Source organism: Schistocerca gregaria, chromosome 7 (genome assembly GCF_023897955.1).
Source record: "Schistocerca gregaria isolate iqSchGreg1 chromosome 7, iqSchGreg1.2, whole genome shotgun sequence".
Classification (NCBI taxonomy): domain Eukaryota; kingdom Metazoa; phylum Arthropoda; class Insecta; order Orthoptera; family Acrididae; genus Schistocerca; species Schistocerca gregaria.
Genome location: NC_064926.1, coordinates 48,377,124 through 48,398,311, shown reverse-complemented (window position 1 = coordinate 48,398,311; position 21,188 = coordinate 48,377,124). Strand labels below are relative to the sequence as shown.

At 43.0% G+C, this 21,188-nt stretch overlaps 1 protein-coding gene across 1 annotated transcript in view; it reads right to left on the bottom strand.

The window, feature by feature from the left end:
• LOC126281892 (myrosinase 1-like) overlaps positions 1-20,841 on the bottom strand; it is a 105,451-nt gene extending 84,610 nt beyond the window's left edge. Inside the window, exons 1-2 of the mRNA XM_049981207.1 lie at positions 20,682-20,841; positions 15,306-15,439 (exon numbers count right to left, since the gene is read on the bottom strand). Coding sequence (XP_049837164.1) covers positions 15,306-15,439; positions 20,682-20,817 — 270 coding nt within the window. The 5' untranslated portion in view covers positions 20,818-20,841. The remainder of the gene's footprint in view (positions 1-15,305; positions 15,440-20,681) is intronic.
• Between the last annotated feature and the right edge of the window lie 347 nt (positions 20,842-21,188).

Here is a 21,188-nt window from a genome sequence, read left to right as displayed (position 1 = left end):
CATGCCGCGACAGCGTGGACGTGAACCGTATGTGCAGTTGGCGGACTTTGAGCGAGGGCGTATAGTGGGCATGCGGGAGGCCGGGTGGACGTACCGCCGAATTGCTCAACACGTGGGGCGTGAGGTCTCCACAGTACATCGATGTTGTCGCCAGTGGTCGGCGGAAGGTGCACGTGCCCGTCGACCTGGGACCGGACCGCAGCGACGCACGGATGCACGCCAAGACCGTAGGATCCTACGCAGTGCCGTAGGGGACCGCACCGCCACTTCCCAGAAAATTAGGGACACTGTTGCTCCTGGGGTATCGGCGAGGACCATTCGCAACCGTCTCCATGAAGCTGGGCTACGGTCCCGCACACCGTTAGGCCGTCTTCCGCTCACGCCCCAACATCGTGCAGCCCGCCTCCAGTGGTGTCGCGACAGGCGTGAATGGAGGGACGAATGGAGACGTGTCGTCTTCAGCGATGAGAGTCGCTTCTGCCTTGGTGCCAATGATGGTCGTATGCGTGTTTGGCGCCGTGCAGGTGAGCGCCACAATCAGGACTGCATACGACCGAGGCACACAGGGCCAACACCCGGCATCATGGTGTGGGGAGCGATCTCCTACACTGGCCGTACACCTCTGGTGATCGTCGAGGGGACACTGAATAGTGCACGGTACATCCAAACCGTCATCGAACCCATCGTTCTACCATTCCTAGACCGGCAAGGGAACTTGCTGTTCCAACAGGACAATGCACGTCCGCATGTATCCCGTGCCACCCAACGTGCTCTAGAAGGTGTAAGTCAACTACCATGGCCAGCAAGATCTCCGGATCTGTCCCCCATTAAGCATGTTTGGGACTGGATGAAGCGTCGTCTCACGCGGTCTGCACGTCCAGCACGAACGCTGGTCCAACTGAGGCGCCAGGTGGAAATGGCATGGCAAGCCGTTCCACAGGACTACATCCAGCATCTCTACGATCGTCTCCATGGGAGAATAGCAGCCTGCATTGCTGCGAAAAGTGGATATACACTGTACTAGTGCCGACATTGTGCATGCTCTGTTGCCTGTGTCTATGTGCCTGTGGTTCTGTCAGTGTGATCATGTGATGTATCTGACCCCAGGAATGTATCAATAAAGTTTCCCCTTCCTGGGACAATGAATTCACGTTGTTCTTATTTCAATTTCCAGGAGTGTATTTTGTACTCTACAAATTTGATTTTTTCCCAGCGTATTTCTATTTCGTTGTAATGCAGTATTGTTAGCAGAGTTTAATGATACATTAACAAAAAAAGCAAGAGCTGGTGGTACAGTTTCCTAAATGTAGGACTTCAGTACAACTGACGCTACGTTTCAGACTTCGTATTTGATACGGAGAGACTCTTCAGAAGCATTTTCTTGCAGAGCACAAGGACTATTTTTATAGTAATATTCCACTCAGCTGTGTTTGCTGTTTACTTTATTTCCAAATTGAGTATGAAGCCTTTTACAGTTTCTCCTTTACACGCTTAGGCGCAGTGTTCCAAATGGTATCCACCACTATCCTGTAGTGTGGTAAATAAGTGAGACAGGATGCCTGCTAATACAACAAAAGTTCATGGACAGAAAGAGTACATTTTTTAAGAGAAATTACAAAAGAAAGATCAGAATAGGTGTCAACAGTGTCCTTAGTAATGATGAGGATATTTGTGCACTTTCTTGTTTTTTGGACACATAATTCGAATGTTTGTAGAAGCAAAATAGAAAAAACGTGTGTGGCCTTCTAACAAATGTCAGTCTGGCAACTAATGTATGAATACATCTGAATTCAAGGTTGTTTTGTCAACGAATTCTTGATCTAAGGTTTGAAAGCAACCTACGACAACCACCACTGTACACGCTTAAATCACACGATGATGATGAAATAGAAATATTATACAGCTTTTTCAGTAAAGAACTAAATGTGCAAAATTTTTACAGCAGATAGTACTTCTCATAACTAAAGAAAACTCCCATGAACCTAAACCTACAAACAGTGTTCGTTAAGATAAATGTGCCAAAGGAGTCGTTCCTCATTTATTATTGGCTCTGCGTGTCATCTGTAATTAGTCCTCTGCCCGTGACTCTGTTGTCACCGTCTCCAGTGACTCTGAGAGAACTCATTTTGTATGCCTGATACGATAGTATCCAGCGCAAGTGTTTAATGAGCGGCTGTTTGATCGAGGAGGTCCAGCAGTATGACCTCGCTGTTGCTTGACCTTAATCCATGAGATCTATGGCTGTGAGGAAATTTAAAGGCAGTGCTGAGCTCCACTTTCCATCGACAGTGTGCACGCATTAGACAACCGTGATTGCCCGGTTTTATGATCAATTCCGAAGAAACGGAGTTGTTGTTCTTTGAGAAGGAAAGCTGACACATGTTTGGGAATGAATGGTAAACACATTGAGCACGTCCTGTAACGCCAAAGGACAGAATCGATCGTATCAACAAATATTTCTTCCCGGACACATGTCTATAAGGTTCTTTTGGTAAATTTGACCATTCTCTGTAAGGACATAGTACTCTTTCATAGACACTATTTAGAAAGTAATTGAGAAATCGATAAGTACTGTGAATAAGGGTGGAAATTGGAGCCGAGCGACCGCTACGGTCGCAGGTTCGAATCCTGCCTCGGGCATGGATGTGTGTGATGTCCTTAGGTCAGTTAGGTTTAATTACTCCTAGGCGGCTGATGACCTGAGAAGTTAAGTCGCATAGTGCTCAGAGACATTTTTTGTAACACTGTTATAGACGAGGGAATGGAGAATACAAATTGGACTACAAAGTTCTAGACAACAAATACTGAAGCGGTGAACGTCCCCTGAATATGAACAGAAGCTTATAATGAAAAGTAGGGTGAAATTCATTACGGTGAAGGAAGTAGTATACAATGAACTGAAATATTGCACATTTAGCTCAGAGAGAGACTGAGTGGAAATTATGTGTGGCATCAGCGAAAGCGAGGCATCAAAAGTAGTTCACGAGAAGATAATTCGAATATAATAGCAGAGGTTGAAAATACCGCTTCAGTTGTAAGTTACTTTATTTTCACACGACCGGTTGGGACTGTTATAAGCCCATCCTCAGGCGTCGTAGCTGTGCTGCGGTCCCCGAGCGCTGCGTGTACCAGGCGCGGTGTGCAGCCTATGAGCGAAGAACAGGGAGAAAACAAGATGCTGACTCCCTGTTCTGCGCTCATAGGCTGCACACCGCGCCTGGCACACGCAGCGCTCGGGGACCGCAGCACAGCTACGACGCCTGAGGATGGGCTTATGACAGTCCGGAACCGATAGCGTTAAAATAAAGTAACTTACAACTGAAGCGGTATTTTCAACCTCTGCTATAATGCTCAGTTGCGGATGTCCTTCCAGCAGGATTGTTTGTCGAATAGAAGAGGAAATAAGTAAGGTAGTACAGTACGCCACAGTGTAGAGAAGTCATGGATTACTCAGAAATCGTTCAACTTACAGACAGAAGTTGAAACTGTAACAGTCTTATAAATGAGGTACTAAAGCAACAGTGTAAGTTACTATAGAATGAAGTTAACAGTAAGAGTAAATAGGACATATTGGATGAAAAGAAGAGTAGCGTACAGAACAGGGACGCCAAACATCACGTGAGATCGACGCGAGAGCCACATACAGGCTGAGACACGGCCTCTATCGAAATTGCCGGTATATCTAGTAGACAATACTCGGTAAAACATGACATTTCGTTTAGCTCTGCGGCGCTGCACTTTTCTGCCGGCGCGACTGTCTTCAGTTCGGCAGAACTGTTTGCACTGCGACGTTTGTTCCTGGTATGAAGGTCGTTCACAGGTCCAGTGCCTGTTTGCACAAAAAGATGCAGTCTAGGAATCTGTCGCCAGAAGCCTTTAAAAGCGAATGGGAAGGACAGAAGGGGCGGACGAGAATTCTCAACACCTATTCTGCAGTCGCATAGTCGACGGGTGCCATAAATTGTGTAGGGAATGACATAAGAACACCACGCAGAGAGAATTATAGATCTAGCTGACAATCAAAAAATAAAAAATTCTACTATCGATAGACAGACAGGATTCATCGTTCTGTTCGTCAGGAAGTACTCTGCGTTAAATGTGGAGGGATGGAGCACGCGAAGGAACTATCGGTAGAATAGTAAAATTTCTTAAGTCACACTCATTAGTCCACTGTCTGTAGCAAAAGTTTTCCACGGGTCATGAACGAAGAGCACGTAGAATTCATATATTGCTGTTAAGTACGTTGATTAAGTCAAGGGGCACGTCTAGAACTATTGATGTTGCATTTATGAAGGAAAAAGGGGCGCAGGAATGAAAATTAGGACATCCAGAGTAGATCACGAATCTCGCGTTTAAGTCGACTTAACTGCACACAGCTCCCCAGGGACTGGGTGTTGTGTTGTTCTAAACATCATCATTTCACCCCCATCGACGCGCAAGTCGCCGAAGTAGTGTCAAATCGAAAGGCTTCCACCCGGCGAACGGTCTACCGTCTAGGAGGTCCTAGTCACACGACATTTATATTTAGCTTACAGTAAGGCATTGCGAGGTAAACCATAACTTATTTCTGATTTGAAGGGGAGGCATTTAAAAAGAAAATCACATTGTATAAATGACAAAATCTGACAAAATCCAGGTCCCTAAACTTGCTGGCATTAAGGAAAACGAGAGGTTTGAAGAATTAATAATAATCTCGAAAGAATTACGAAGATAGTTTTCGAAACGTTTTGAAGACGCTGCCAGTCTTGCATCTGTATTCGAGCTGTTTTCGAGATCGGTGCTGTTTCGGGTGAAAGTGCCACTGTGTATGTGCAGATGAATGTGACTGCTCTGCAATGTAGTTCTCGTTTTAAATAAAAACTATTTTACGATAAAACTGTCCAAGACGTCTACATAATGAGGTAGCAAAAGTGCTACGTTACTTCTATCAACATGTGTATGTGAAAGACCTTTCTTTAATCATGAAACAGAATGAGTCACGATTACGTGGCAACCTAAGTGCGAAAATCGGTGAAATTGTTCGTGTAACTGTAGATCATTCAATAAAACTTTAACAGGCAAGACGTTCACCTCAGACACTCCGCTCCCCACGCGTTGGGCCCATGCTATCGCAATGCAGTTAGCGCAGGTGCGCGCCCGCATGCTTCCTGCCACATTGGAGATACCTGCGGCAAACGGATACCCTTTATCATTTAACACCAACTGCTTCGTCAGTTCTCACATCTGGTGTCTTGGCAGCGTGTCGAATACTGTCACATTCATGACTTGAAGATGTCACGGGAACTACCTGTACCACAGCACAAACTGAGAGCTTTGCAGATGACGCAATAATATTTACACAATTTTCGATATAATTGCATGTTTTATTCCGAAGAACACCACCACAGCACTTGAAAACGGACACAAAAGAAAACATCGTGAGTTGCGAAACTGTACCTCAGACACTTAGAGCGCTTTTGTGGAAAATACCCTTGTCTTTGAGCATGAACTGCTTCAGGAAGTATTAAATACAACTGAATATGTGTCTAAATACACTTCCAAAAAGGTCGCTCCACAGTAGTTTTGTGCAGTCATCAACCGCAGCCAACAGTGACGAGTCAACTGCCCACCGCACACGCTGGCCTGATGGGCTATCATTGCGCCCTTCACACAGAGAAGTTACTGTCCGAAATGGTGTATAAACGCTGGGCTGGATCTGCCCAGCACAAAGGCTTTACTATTTATGTCCCTGACCTCTCATTTGCTTGCTTGCTTCCTACCATGCTTTCTACAGCAATCTACAGGCTCTGGGATTACAAGGACATATGTTTTTTTTCACATGGATGCGCAGAATGTCATAGCATTTACGCGATAGTTCAAGATATGGCCGGCCGCGGTGGTCTCGCGGTTCTAGGCGCGCTGTCCGGAACCGTGCGACTGCTACTCGAAGGGCGCAATGATCGCCCATCAGGCCAGCGTTCGAATCCTGCCTCGGGCATGGATGTGTGTGATGTCCTTAGGTTAGTTAGGTTTAAGTAGTTCTAAGTTCTAGGGGACTGATGACCACTGAAGTTAATTCCCATAGTGCTCAGAGCCATTTGAACCATTTCAAGATATGAGCCAAATAGCAGTATACTACCTATTCCTTTCACAGGGTAATTCCGACGAGCAGGAAATATATCTCTACAAACTCAGAACTTAAGCGAGGTGCAGTGGTGTGGGACATGCTGCAAACCACTTAAAACTTGAAACGTATCTTGTCTGCGAAGATCTTTACGCGAAAACTCGAAAATATAGAGGAAACGGGTACTTCCACTCGTACTTTTAACGAAAATTTATGTCAATGACATAACATATTCCAAATCATCCATGTGCTTTACAAAGTCAACTGCGGTGTTCCTCAGGTCCGGAGAACCAGCAAACGTCTCTTCCACCTGTATTTCAGCATCTAGATGCACACAACAAACAAAACAATCGATGTAATTTCAACCAATTAAAGATGTGAAACATGTAGAAGCAGTCAACCGGGCAAATTACATGGGAAGGAATAACTGTCCAGCACTAACAAACGTCCATAGTGAATCTTTTCAAATTACTGAGTATTAGTTGGCTGTTCAGCCGCATAGAGGGCGTCATGGATCAGCTGTATTCTCGTATCTCAGCTGCCCTCTCCATTCAGAGACCTCCCTCTTTAAACCGGAAACGTCAATCGTTCTGGCCTGAGGCTACCGCCGATACGTACTCCCCACGCGCCAGGCAGAATCGTCCTAGGAAAGCAGCCACATATAATTTATCACTGTAATTACAATTAACTATTACGATTGCAGTCTCAATCCGAAGACATTTGACAAAGAGCGGAGTATCAGAAAGCTGTGGCTCTGGAAATATAAAAATCTGTACCATCCTTATGACTGGATGCAATTTTCCATGTCAAATCTTTACGTCCCCTTACGACAGCACACAGTCATTTCCTTTGCACTTGCCAGAACATTGGCCATAGTACACATACATTATAAGCTTATTTATCACAGAAATCTATCACGCATCCCGTACTAAATATAATACTTCGCCAGTAACTGAATGCTGGCAATATCAAACAATATTGAGCGAAAATCGGCGATGGACAGATATGTATCATTTGTTTTTTCTGCGAGTGGTATCACTGAGTCTTAGGAAGAGGGACGTAATCGTCCTACAAGCCACCAGATGTTAAAAACACGCTCGCAACGGCTATGTTATTGTCACAAGCGGTCTTGGTTCGACCGGAGCACACAAGTATCGCTAGCGATATCCATGTTAAAAACTATACAAGCTTTATAAATCGAAGTATGGTATTACTTCCAAATGAAGTTGTTGTCCCACAAAGACTGCAACTCTGAAAGTAAATGCTGACCACGGGAGTGTGTATTAACAGTCCGTAAGCGCAGGTACACGTCGACGGCACTGCAATGTTGTAATACAATCGCCGAATTTAGAAAATGATACGGATAAGGAACGTGGTATGAAGCCGGTATTTACAACTCCCTCACGCGGCCGCTAGGTATTTCTCCAGCATTTGTAACACATTCTACCCCAATGGCATACCAGAAGTTCTGCGATGTATCCACAAGGTTATAAACAAGGGAAGATGATGGTTGAATGAAAATGATCACGGTGTGCTGTGCGACGAATAATTTTTTAAAAAAATGCAACATTAGATTGAGTCGTAAGAAATGCATAAGAGCCTGTGGTCAATACACTGGCTTTTCAGATCCAAAGGTATTACACTTTCTGGTAGAAATGCTGTCTGCGATTTGTAATCAAGTTTTTCCAATCAACCACATACATGCGTTCAATTTTATGGAGATGTCCTTTAATGATTACAGCCTCTGGTTAATCATATTGATGGCACTCTCATATCTCGAAACGAGTCACCTCTTTCCGAACCTTCTGCTACAATAAAACTCCAACGTCGTTTTTAGACAGTCCCTCTGCATTTTGTAACTGTTCCCGCCAAACCTGCAGCTTTGTGCATGTGCTCTTTTCAGTTTAAGTCGGAACAGAGTAGAAGTTGAAGAGCGCTATATCTACCACCTTCTGCAACCCACAGAGAAACAGGGTGAGCTGGGCTAATAGCACAGGTCCGTGTTTTCCACAGGACTATGATTGGAACACTCGATGGAAATGGGAACATGTTGTTGCAGTTCCACCAACCGTGTACAGTTTGTAAGGCCAGCGCCAAACGAAATTTTCCCTGCAACACAAGGTAGTATAAAAGATAGTACGAGCAGTTATGGGAACTGGAAGAAGGACGAGGATTTTGCTACTGCGTTGTGGTGGGGTGTGATAGCACACTACATACAGATACTGCAGGCTGAAGGAAATATGTGTACCATAGAATGCTTTCACGCTGTCACCCAAACTTCGTCTCTATCATCGTTACTTGGTACATCAGGTGTCAAACAGTTACTGTATGGCAAAGTTCTACTGTATGTCTATGGAGGTAAGAGTGATACCTGCGACTTGACTGCTGACTTGGATACTTTCCTGGAAAAAAGAGAACTATTTCTGCCTCTAAACTGCCTTAAATGATGACAGAAAGTGGATGGAGTGTGCCCTTGAGATGGAGTTGTAACGACTTATGGTTTAATGGTAGACTGATAATGCATTCTAGAGAGGGGGGAAGATGTTTCTGCATGCCATTTATCACACATTTAATCATTTTTTCCGTTGTTTTGTTGGGGTGTATCAGTTTTGTGGCATAACCTGCGTTCGTCTCTTATACAACTGTGTGTCCTTTGTGTGACTTGAAGCACTATCTACCTGCGATCGGTAACAGTAAACCTCTGAGTCATAACAGGATTTTCAGCTCATGTGTGTTGATGGTGGGACACGTCCATCATGTTTTCAGCACCCTCCTCTAGATAAATGAAGATTTATGCAACATACTCCATCCCCCTGCTCCATCTAGGGCATAAAATCGAGTCTTCAGTTTCATGACTATGGTGATTCTAAGTTAGTGACAGGTGTTTGTGAGGTACTGCAATCCCCATGTATACAGTTGCTTCACGGATGTTCACGGATGTTCTGTATAAAGAGCTAGTGGCAACACGCCGTGTCATTTCACATGTCTAACACCACTGCTGCACGTTTGTTGGTGCCTTGTAAGAGACATTCTCCGTTACTAACGATCATTTTTATAGGACTGATGTGAGCACAGCATAATTTCTGAACCATGGTTTGCTGTGAGAAGTGGGTGCTATATACCTCTGGAAATCTGTATTCTGCATGTATCTCAAAGACTCTGTTTTAAGCAAGTAGTTTAAATTTATGTCTGTCACCGTGCTGGGTTGGGTAGAAAACTTGCAGGGTGGATGTGTGACAGATGTTGCACATCTGTGTCTTGCATTAGAGTGCATGTGTTTATTTCCCCTGATCATTGCTCTCTCACCAATACCTCCTCCGTACTGATTCCATGCACTACAATAATACTTTAGAATTGATGGTAGAGTTGATTCACCTAAAAAGCTTCAAACTCCGTACGTCTGGAGCTCCATTATGCATAAAAAACCACATGTTTCTTCTTCTTAGCTGTCCATTATATCATCACAACTTTTTCATATCTACTGCACGCCGATAAGAGGTGCTAACCTCTCCGACATGTACGCATGTGCAGAAATTTTTTGCTCTTTAATGGGTGCCGCAAGTAAGATTGGTACGGAACAGTAGTTACGGACTTGGTTTGGTATGCTACGTCACAAGATGCGGACTGGAACTGTCTAATCCTGGTCAACTGCAGATTCCAGAGGATTTGATCAAAGACAATGCCAGGTATCTTTCAGCCTCTATTTTAAGAGTGGGTGAACACTTTGTCACTCCCGGCGATCGTAATCGTAAATCACACACTATGATCGAAGTGCTAATGATAGGTAGATTGCTGACTGGTATACGCTGGTATAAATATGTTCAAGGATTAACAATGAATGTATATACTACATAGTCATCTATGTACTGTCACAATGATACAAAGCTGAGGAGGGGTGGTTTAGAGATGATACTGAAACTGGGAAGCATGCTGACATGTCATTGGGCTGCTTTGAAATTACGGAAAAATGTAAAACTGTTAATACTGATCGCACAATTAGCTTTGATGCTTATTACAGTACATCAATTGCATCTTTTCCATCACATCCGTCCACTGGTACGCTGTCGATTACCACATAATGACTGACTGACGTAACTTTTTTGAGTTGGAGGAAGGGTCTTGGTAGCGGCTCAACATCTTCTGGGATGATGGCTAGCCCCAGAACAGTGACTGCGTACATGAATACAATATGAGGAATCAATGGTAATGGAACAACGAGACATTTGCTATCCCATAACTGCAAAATATGAGTTTAAATGTAGTGTACCTGCGCTTACGGACTGTTAATACACACTCCAGTAATCAGTATCTATTTTCAGAGTTGCAGTATTTGTGGGAAAACCATTAGGAAGCAATACCATATCTGGATTTATGTAGCTTATTTAGTTTTTAACATGGATATCGTTAGCGGTACTTGTGTGCGCTGTTACAACCAAGACCGCTTGTGACACCACAGCCGTTGCTGTCGTGGTATGTAAAGCGATTATGTCTCTCTTCCTACGACACAGTTGTAGCACTGGCAAGAAAAACAAATGAGACATATAAAGCTATCGCTGATTTTCGTTCAATATTGTTTGGTATCACCAGCATACAGTTACTGGCGTAGTATTATAATTATTAGAGGATGTCTGTTAGATTAACCATTATCAGCAGGCTTATAAAGTCTGTGCACGTTGGCCAGTGTTCCGACAAGTGCAAAGGAAAAGGAGAGATACGGATAGGACGTGGAAAATTGCAATAGCCGAAAGGGAAATGAAAAATTTTTCTATGCTGAATATTATATCCAGTCTTAAGGATGGTACAGATTTTCATATTACCAGAGCCACAGCTGTCAAAAAGGAGCATTTCCGATACTCTGCTCTTTTCGAATGTAGTCAGATTGAGACTGCGATCGTAATATTTAACTGTAATTACAGTGATAAAAGATATGTGTCTGCTTTACGATCCTGCCTGGCGTGTGGCAGCCAGTGGAGGGAAAGATTGACATTTCCGGCTTAAGGTGGGAGCCCTCTGAATGGAGAGGCCAGCTGGGGTACAGGAATGCAGCTGACCTAACCATGTCGCCCTCTATAACGAACTAATAGTATATGCTGGGCAGCCTTCCTGATAGCAAGTGTTCTCCGTGGACATTTGAGATGATTCAGTATGGACGTGTATTTGTGCTAGACAGTTATTCCCTCACATGTACTTTGTCCGGTTGACTCCTTCTGCACATCTCCCATCTTTATTTGGTTGAAAGAACATCAATTGCAGTGTGTGTTGTGTGCATCTAGATGGTGAAAGACAGGTGGGAGAGACATTGCTGGTTCTCTGGACATGAGAAACACTAAGTTGACTTTGTAAAGTACAAGTATATTTCGGAATATGTTATATCATGTACATAGGTATTCGTTAAAAAATTCGAGCGGAGCTACCTGTTTCCCCTATTTTTCCGCGTTTTCGCGTGAAGATCTTCGCAGGCGACATTAATTTCTAGTTACTTTGCATCATTTCTTACGTCGCTGCGCTTCGCTAAAGTTTCGGGTTTCAAGAGATATAATGACCGCATTTATATTCGGAATTACACTGTGTAGTGGATCGGTAACATACTGCTACACGGCTCACAGCAAGAAATATCATGTAAGTGTTATGATATTCTGGCAAACCACGTGAAAGAACACGTTGTTGTTGTTGTGGTCTTCAGTCCTGAGACTCGTTTGATGCAGCTCTCCATGCTACTCTATCCTGTGCAAGCTTCTTCATCTCTCAGTACCTACTGCAACCTACATCCTTCTGAATCTACTTAGTGTATTCATCTCTTGGTCTCCCTCTACGATTTTTACCCTCCACGCTGCCCTCCAATACTAAATTGGTGACTCCTTGATGCCTTAGAACATATCCTACCAACCGATCCCTTCTTCTGGTCATGTTATGCCACAAACTTCTCTTCACCCCAATCCTATTCAATACTTCCTCATTAGTTATGTGATCTACCCATCTGATCTTCAGCATTCTTCTGTAGCACCACATTTCGAAAGCTTCTATTCTCTTCATGTCCAAACTATTTATCGTTCATGTTTCACTTCCATACATGGTTACACTCCATACAAATACTTTCAGAAATGACTTCCTCACACTTAAAATCAATACTCGATGTTAATAAATTTCTCTTCTTCAGAAACGCTTTCCTTGCCATTGCCAGTCTACGTTTTATATTCTCTCTATTTCGACCATCATCAGTTATTTTGCTCCCCAAATAGCAAAACTCCTTTACTACTTTAAGTGTCTCATTTCCTAATCTAATTCCCTCAGCATCACCCAACTTAATTCGACCACATTCCATTATCCTCGTTTTGCTTTTGTTGATGTTCATCCTATATTCTCCTTCAAAGACACTGTCCATTCCATTCAACTGCTCTTCCAAGTCCTTTGCTGTCTCTGACAGAATTACAATGTCATCGGCGAACCTCAAGGTTTTTATTTCTTCTCCATGGACTTTAATATTGTTTCCTTTACTGCTTGCTCAATATACAGATTGAATGACATTGGGGATAGGCAACAAACCCTGTCTCACTCCCTTCCCAACCACTGCTTCCCTTTCATGCCCCTCGACTCTTATAACTGCCATCTGGTTTCTGTACAAATTGTAAATAGCCTTTCGCTCCCTGTATTTTACCCCTGCCACCTTTAGAATTTCAAAGAGAGTATTCCAGTCAACATTGTCAAAAGCTTTCTCTAAGTCTACAAATGCTAGACACGTATGTTTGCCTTTCCTTAATCTTTCTTCTAAGATAAGTCGTAAGGTCAGTATTGCCTCACGTGTTCCAGTATTTCTACGGAATCCAAACTGATCTTCCCCGACGTCGGCTTCTACTATTTTTTCCATTCGTCTGTAAAGAATTCGTGTTAGTATTTTGCAGCTGTGGCTTATTAAACTGATTGTTCGGTAATTTTCACATCTGTCAACACCTGCTTTCTTTGGGATTGGAATTATTATATTGTTCTTGAAGTCTGAGGATATGTCGCCTATTTCATACATCTTGCTCACCAGATGGTAGAGTTTTGTCAGGACTAGCTCTCCTAAGGCCGTCAGTAGTTGCAATGGAATGTTGTCTACTCCGGGGGCCTTGTTTCGACTCAGGTCTTTCAGTGCTCTGCCAAATTCTTAATGCAGTATCGTATCTCCCATTTCATCTTCATCTACATCTTCTTCCATTTCCATAATATTGTCCTCAAGTACATCGCCCTTGTATAGACCCTCTATATACTCCTTCCACTTTTCTGCTTTCCCTTCTTTGCTTACAACTGGGTTTCCATCTGAACTCTTGATATTCATACAAGTGGTTCTCTTTTCTCCAAAGGTCTCTTTAATTTTCCTGTAGGCAGTATATATCTTACCCCTAGTGAGATAAGCCTCTACATCCTTACATTTGTCCACTAGCCATCCCTGCTTAGCCATTTTGCATTTCCTGTCGATCTCATTTTTGAGACATGTTCTTGTAATCCCAAAGTCTGCAGGGGCTGTAGAAAGCATGGTAGGAAGCAAGCAAGTAGGGCCGGAAACAGTAACGCCGTTTATGGGGGGGGGGGGGGGGGGGGGGGGGGGACCAGCCGAGCCTCTGTAGAACAGTTCGGAGAATGACCGCTGTCTGTGGAGGGCGCTCTGATCGCCCCTCAGGCTAGCGTGTGTGGTGGCTAGTTGACTTGTAACTGATGGCCGCGTTGGACGACCGGCCGACCTCTTGGGAAGTATATAGTGCTGCTAAGACTATATACGATGCGTGTGCTTATGTTTTTGGGATCTATCTGTGTTCGCCGTATTTTTACGATTGTCTGGTGAGGACGGAGAACTGATGATTTTCTATGATGCAGATAGAAATTGTTTTTACTACATCGTTGTGGTATGTGGTTGGAGATCGGTTTCATGCTGAAAAATTCAAACCTTCCTAGGCAGTAGCAGAGCAGTGTAGTTGAGGAAGCGTCTTTGGCTGTAGTTTCCATATTTCATGATATGTAGATTACTTTTGCAAGGTTTAACTGCCAATGCAGTATGACTGCTGTATGTTTTCTCCCGATCTGTACAAAATTGTTTATACCGCTCAAAGTCTCGTAATTTATCAGCTTTCAGAAAATGGCAGTAAGTGCTCCTACATCGGAAGCAAAAGCAGTTTCGTGGGTAAATACAGTAAGAATCAATCAGAATGCTCCATTCGCAGGAAGTTCCATGACGTCAGGAAGTCGCAAGACATCGTTTGTATTGGGCATAGGAGTCTCTACAGACTGGTTAGAACAAGACACGGGCAGGGTATCTACGGGAAGGTCTGTGAATCACGTGATGTCTTCTTTGTTCGAGTGTTCAGAGACAAGTGCAAGCAGACCACCCTCCTCTGGTTCGGACAGGCGGGATTCCGTGCCTCGCCTGCCGTTGTGGCTTCAGAACATCTCCAGATGAGCAGATGTGGGACATCGAAAATTCACCGAAAATCCCAGACATTTTTCTCGTCTGTTGGACATTACTTCAAATTCTGTTTGTGTGATTGTTCTGATTTTCCTGTCTGTCATTAGACACCAGTGTGTGCTACGAGAAGTAAGGAAAATAAGGTTCCTGATTCCAGCAGAAAATATAGGCTAAGCCCTCTCACTGAGGCAGAAAAGTGATGAGCATCACAACAGCTGCAGGACTCGCAAATCTCCCTCCCTCCCTCTCTCGCTCTATATATATACATCTTTCTCTTTCCCCCTTTCCCGCTCTCCCTCCACCCCCCCTCTCTGTCTCTCTCTCTCTCTGGCATTGCCTTCAAACAAGCAACTAAAACTCGAAAAGTGGTGGTGGTGAGCGCCCTGTTTAGCGTTGCAGAGATATTTATTTCAACTTCCAAAATCACTGTTTTGGCTTGTAAAATTTGCTGATACCGGTTTTTGGATCTGTTTCCCACAAAAGCGTGTAATTTTCGATTGCGAAATGTATCAGGGAGGTTTCACAATTGTTCCGCGGTCTTTTTAGAGTCCGTGTTCAAGTGTGGCTGTATACATCACAAAACTGTGGTAAACCATTGCACAGTGATATTTTTGAAAGTGTATTTAGATACATATTCAGTTGGATTTATTAACTCTTGAAGCAGCTATTTATGTGGAGACAGAGACTATCTGCTACAACTCAAAGGCACCAAGATGATGTAGATTCACAGAATACTACAGCTGTGCAGCGCCAGCGAGTACTCACGTTGAGCGCCTTCAGCATCTGCACGTCCTCCTGGTACTTGTGGTACGAGTCGCAGGCCACGTCGCCGTTGTTACCATTTGTACCATACTCCGGGTGTTCGTGGAGCATGTGGTCCCAGATATTCTCTCCCTTGCCTGTACAAATATCAAATTATCATTTCACAACTGCAACACATATTCTTATGAAATGAGAGAAACTGTAAAATATAATTTCTAGGAAGTAGATTGTGGACAGAAATGTTACCAAGAGATTTTCTGGACCAAGCTCATGGTAAGGATTCTTTAATTTCCTGCCACTGAAATTTCAATCCATACAATTATGATCTCCACGGCGACCAGTGGATTATACGTCTCCCACCCTTCTTGAGGTGCTACTGACTTACCGCCATTACATACAAAGCTTAGTTTGAAAAATTACGTTACAAAATGCACCTCTTCATCTATCATCGTAGAAGTAGCGTTCTAGATTATTGAACAAACATTTTACATTTTAACTATTCATGATGCTGTTTCTTCAGGTGAAAACTTATTTTTGAAGCTCATACTCGTAAAGAACTATCTGTGGAACCCTATTTCCAAAGACAGAGTGAATTCAGCATCTATAGTGTCCAAAATGATCTATTGATACCAGAGAAATAATAAATACCTTCCATCACAGAAAGTATGCTGCATAGTCACTAGAGGTCAAAATGGGTACAGTGCGGTTTTGTAAGTACAAATCAATCAAACAACATATAGATCTATAAGCCTATGCTTGTTGATATTGACTGTCAGTCACTATAGGGGTAATGTGATAAATTTGATTTGCGACCTTGCAGGGACAGCATCATCTACGTTTCGAAGAGAAATTGCTTCGAATAAGGAACAAAAGAAAGTGGAACACGAGCAAACCCACATCCTCTACGGCCATAAGCAGCATCAGTAGCGTCTGACGTCAAGGAAGAGTTCCCTTAGAACATCAAAGGTACTGACTACCACTGCTAAAAATAACAGGGTGCAACTTTGGGAGAACAGGATTCCCATTCCCTCTGATTGGAAAAAAGAGTTTCTGAAACTGTTTCTCCAGGACATGACAGGGAATGGATGACATGGCAATCTTTGAACAGGCTGAGATCAGGAATGGGTAGATCAAGGTTTAGTGTATTAAGATGGAGCTACAGTACAGAAAACAATATTAAGTATGATTAAGGAGAATTCCAGACAGTCCAGCACATGCTTCATTTTCGACTGTGTCCACCCTCCTGTACTGCAGAAGATTTCCATCGCCGGCCGCTGTGGACGAGCGGTTCTAGGCGCTTTAGTCCGGAACTGCGTTGCTGCTACAGCCGCCGGTTCGAATCCTGCCTTGGGCATGGATGTGTGTCATGTCGTTATGTTAGTTAGGTTTAATTAGTTCTAAGGTTAGGGGACTGATGACCGCAGATGTTAAGTCCCCTACTACTTAGAGCAATTTGAACCAATACCTCCATCAAGTGACAGAAAATCTACTGGAAGTGGCCAAATTTTGGTCAAAGACTATATGATACGTTGACTGTGCACCTATGTAGGCTTCTGACAGGAGAATGTAATACATATGTGTGTATAATTTTTAATAACATGTATCGGTATTAATAATTTTTGTTTTACACTTTGAATAGTAAATGAATTATCTTTTTATTGATATCACGTGGGAGTTTAAAGCATACGCCATTAAATTTCTATTTCTACCTCTTGTAATGAAAGTTACGTTAGTTGATGATAGGTTATACGTTTCGTGTTGGGGGGCGGGGGATGTGGGTCAAGATATATATTTTAGCAGGCGGGCCTGTATTGTCTACGTTACGCTTCTCGGGGTGTGGGTTCATCTGACTGCATTTGAAACCTAGTTTGATTTCATTTCTGTTATTCTTAAGCCAGCTTTGTTACCAACAGAGGTAGGGTAGTGTCCGCGTATGATTATAGTAGCGGTATGTTTTACTTTATCACAGCACAGATCTTTATGGCAGAGGGAGTATTAATTAAAGATCATAAATGTAAGGTACATAGAGAACAATGCTATTCACATCAGATCAGTTATTGAATTTGTTCCACGTGCGATGACTTATTGCTGGGAAAGTTCATATTTGTGTTCGGTCTGCACATAATTTCGCAGATTCTCTCAGTGCAGTAACTCTTATGGATAGTACAAAAATCATCCATGGTTACAATTTCACATGTTCATTGCATAATCAAGAATGTGAACAATATTTAGGTGCTCAACGTGGGACTTTAAAATGAACACTATTATACACATTTCTCCTTCCAGCTCGTCTCTCCCATGCCGTCCTATACGCTAACGTACCGCAGTAAAAGCGATTTGAGCCCACTGCCAGCTGTCCGAAGGTGAAAAAAGCTTATGCGAGTCAGTAGATGATGAAGTCTGCAGTCGATTATTCACAGTTGATAACACTACCAAGCAGCCGGAGGCAAGGTGTGTGTGGTGTCACCGCCAGACACCACACTTGCTAGGTGGTAGCCTATAAATCGGCCGCGGTCCGGTAGTATACGTCGGACCCGTGTGTCGCCATTATCAGTGATTGCAGACCGAGCGCCGCCACACGGCAGGTCTTGAGAGACTTCCTCGCCGCAGTTGTACAGCCAACTTTGCTAGCGATGGTTCACTGACAAAGTACGCTCTCATTTGCCTAGACGATAGTTTAGCATAGCCTTCCGCTACGTCATTTGCTATGACCTAGCAAGGCGCCATTATCAGTTATTATTGATATTGTGAATCATGTACCGTCAAGACCGACGTTAATCATTAATGGATTAATGTTAAGTATTTCACCAGCTACGTCCGTTTTTCTGAAGTCTAATTTCCTTGTCATGTTCCAGACCTCACGCGTGCCTTTCGGCCTCCTCTACTAACACGGTGTTGGCTCTCCTGCCAACCACAAAAGTGTGATTATCGAAATATAGAACGTTTGACACCGTCGGCTAGTGCAAGATTTGGGGAGTCAGTTCCTAGGACAGCATCGTTCGGCATATTGTCAAAGGACAGCAAAATCAAAAAGATGGATACCTGAGCGAAAAACAAGAAGGCTGACAGGAAAGGTACTCTTGCATTTACCTCATCTGCATCTCAGAAAGTATGTCTGCACAGCGCACAGATTGAACAGAACTAGACAAGTACCAGGTTAATCTTGTTCTTCGATAATGTGTTATAACACGTTCATTGAGGACAAAATGTTCCCACAAGTTACTGAGTAGGTATAAGCAGTCATTTTGAACTTGTGGTGCTACAGTATTAAGTAATCATCTTGGGGCTGAAGCTCTTTTTCCCGTGTTTGCTTTAACAATACAATGTTTTTGGATGGTGTCCGCCTTTAGCAAAATACAATTTTGTTTTTTAACCCAAACATGTTTCACTGCAGTTGCAGCACCTTAAGTAGGCTTTTATTTTATGGCTGTTAAAGATAAAGAATATTCTTTACTGTTTGTATACATGTAACTATTAGTTTTTAAATTGTAATTACAGATATTTGAAAAAAAAGTGTATTGGCAAAAGATATGAATTCATAATTTATGTGTTTTTCAAATATCTGTAATTACGATTTAAAAACAAATGGTTTCATGTATACAAAGAGTAAAGAACATTCTTTATCTTTAACAGACGCAAAAAAACGCTCTGATCACTATGGGACTCAACTGCTGTGGTCATTAGTCCCCTGGAACTTAGAACTACTTAAACCTAACTAACCTAAGGACATCACACACATCCATGCCCGAGGCAGGATTCGAACCTGCGACCGTAGCAGTCGCACGGTTCCGGACTGCGCGCCTAGAATCGCGAGACCACCGCGGCCGGCAGACGCAAAATAAAAGCCCACAAGGTGCTGCAACTGCAGTGAAACATGTTAGGGTTAAAAAACAAAACTGTGTTTTGCTAAAGGCGGACCCTATCCAAAAACATGTGTACAGTATTAAGTACTTGTCAGCATCGAAGCGTGTAATGTGTAAATGATGTTAAATACAGTGTAGAACCAATAAAAGTTATTTTTTATTAACATTTAACTGCGAAATTCAAGCAACATATGGTAAATTTTCAGATTTACACACTGGTCTGACTTTGCCTTCGCCTTCTACAACCACTATCACAAGATCTAAGAAGTCTACCATATAAAAAGCTATAGTGCACGCAAACCAGTTCCTTAGTTATAATTAAGGTGAACTGTTCTCGTCACGTTGAATTTCCAGTAACACGAATAAAAATATCTCGGTTGAGCCTAACCTACAATTTTACCAAAGTTACAAAAAGTATTGCACGAGCTCGGTTTAGCCCTACTTTAAAACATTTGCAAACAGTTAATGTATAATTTTGTCGCATGTTTTGTCGATTCTGCTGTTGAACGAAGTCCGCTATGGTGTCCCTTAGTTCCAAATTAATAATATCCAGTGTTAATGTTTATTAAACGTGGTATTTTAGAGAGAGTTCAAATAATATTGAAAAATTTGGCAGAGGCTAGTAGGACTCATGCACTGAGGATAAATTATGTAAATAGACAGTTCATCCCCTCCTGGAATCGACGACGATTTTTGCATATTGCCGACATTTGGACCCAGGGATTCCAAGACTGAAATCGGATAATAAATGACAAGAAATATTTTTTCGTGTGATGTAATTACAAATAAACAAGTTCGCATTTTTCCTTTGGTTGTGCTCCGAAACCGTTCTTCCTACCGATTCTGATGATTCTAGAGCAACGGAGTGTACTTGTAGGTTTTGATGACTTGAGTTTGCGAGTATCAATATGTGTGACATAAATGGCCGTATCATTTGAGAGGCTCACATTTGTTACACCACCAAGTGACCATACACCATTGTGTGTGACATAATTTTCATATTGAGAGAGACAGACCGACAACAAAATGGTGCTATAAGGGTTTCGTTTTCACCGACTGGGCTACAGAATCCTAAATCAGAAGGAGGGGTACAGATATGAGGAACATCGTTGCACAATGTACAGTCGTTAGAGATGAAGTGAGGCTTGGAAGTGAGCATACATGTAGTGAAGGGACCATACATGATACTCTTCTAAACGTATTTCAACTCTCAAATGAAGAGGTTCAAATGGCTCTGAGTAGTATGAGACTTAACTGCTGAAGTCATCAGTCCCCGAGAACTTAGAACTACTTAAGCCTAACTAACCTAAAGACATCACACACATCCATGCCCGACGCAGGATTCATATCTGCTACCGTAGCGGTCGCGCGGTTCCAGACTGTAGCGCCTAAAACCGCTCGGTCACCCTGGCCGGCTCAAATGAAGAGGACCGTCTACAGACATGACAGTACTACCGGTATATACAAAAAGTTGACGATAAAGAATGCGTTAAGGCAAACGTTGGTGTAGACTCACCGTCCTCATTCCAGCCTCCTTCGATCTGGTAAGCTGCAGTGGCAGCCCCTAGAAGGAAACCTTCTGGAAACTGGTTGACCGCCGTCTGTGCCGCAGCGACGGCGAGCACGGTTGCCAGCAGTATCAGCTTCAGCATTCTGTGTGGTCAGTAGTCCAATGTAGGCTGTAGACCGAGTATATATAGGTTGCGAGCCACTTCATAACTTCTCACTCCGCTGAAGTGATAAAGTCATACAACTTGGCTATCACAGATTATCACTGAACAAATATGATTACTGCTTGTTACTGTTGCGATATTGATACCCGGTAGGTATACTAACAGCGTCATTAGTTTTTGTTATCGGTAACAGGAAGACAGAAACCACGAGAGCATTTAAGAACAAACAGCACAGTTGGTAAGTGCGGCGACTAAAATGTACTGGTATCGGAAATCTTCGCAGTGGGTGAAAACTCTGATCAATATGTCTGTTCCGATGCAACAGTTCATCAATACCCCTGGAAAAGCAA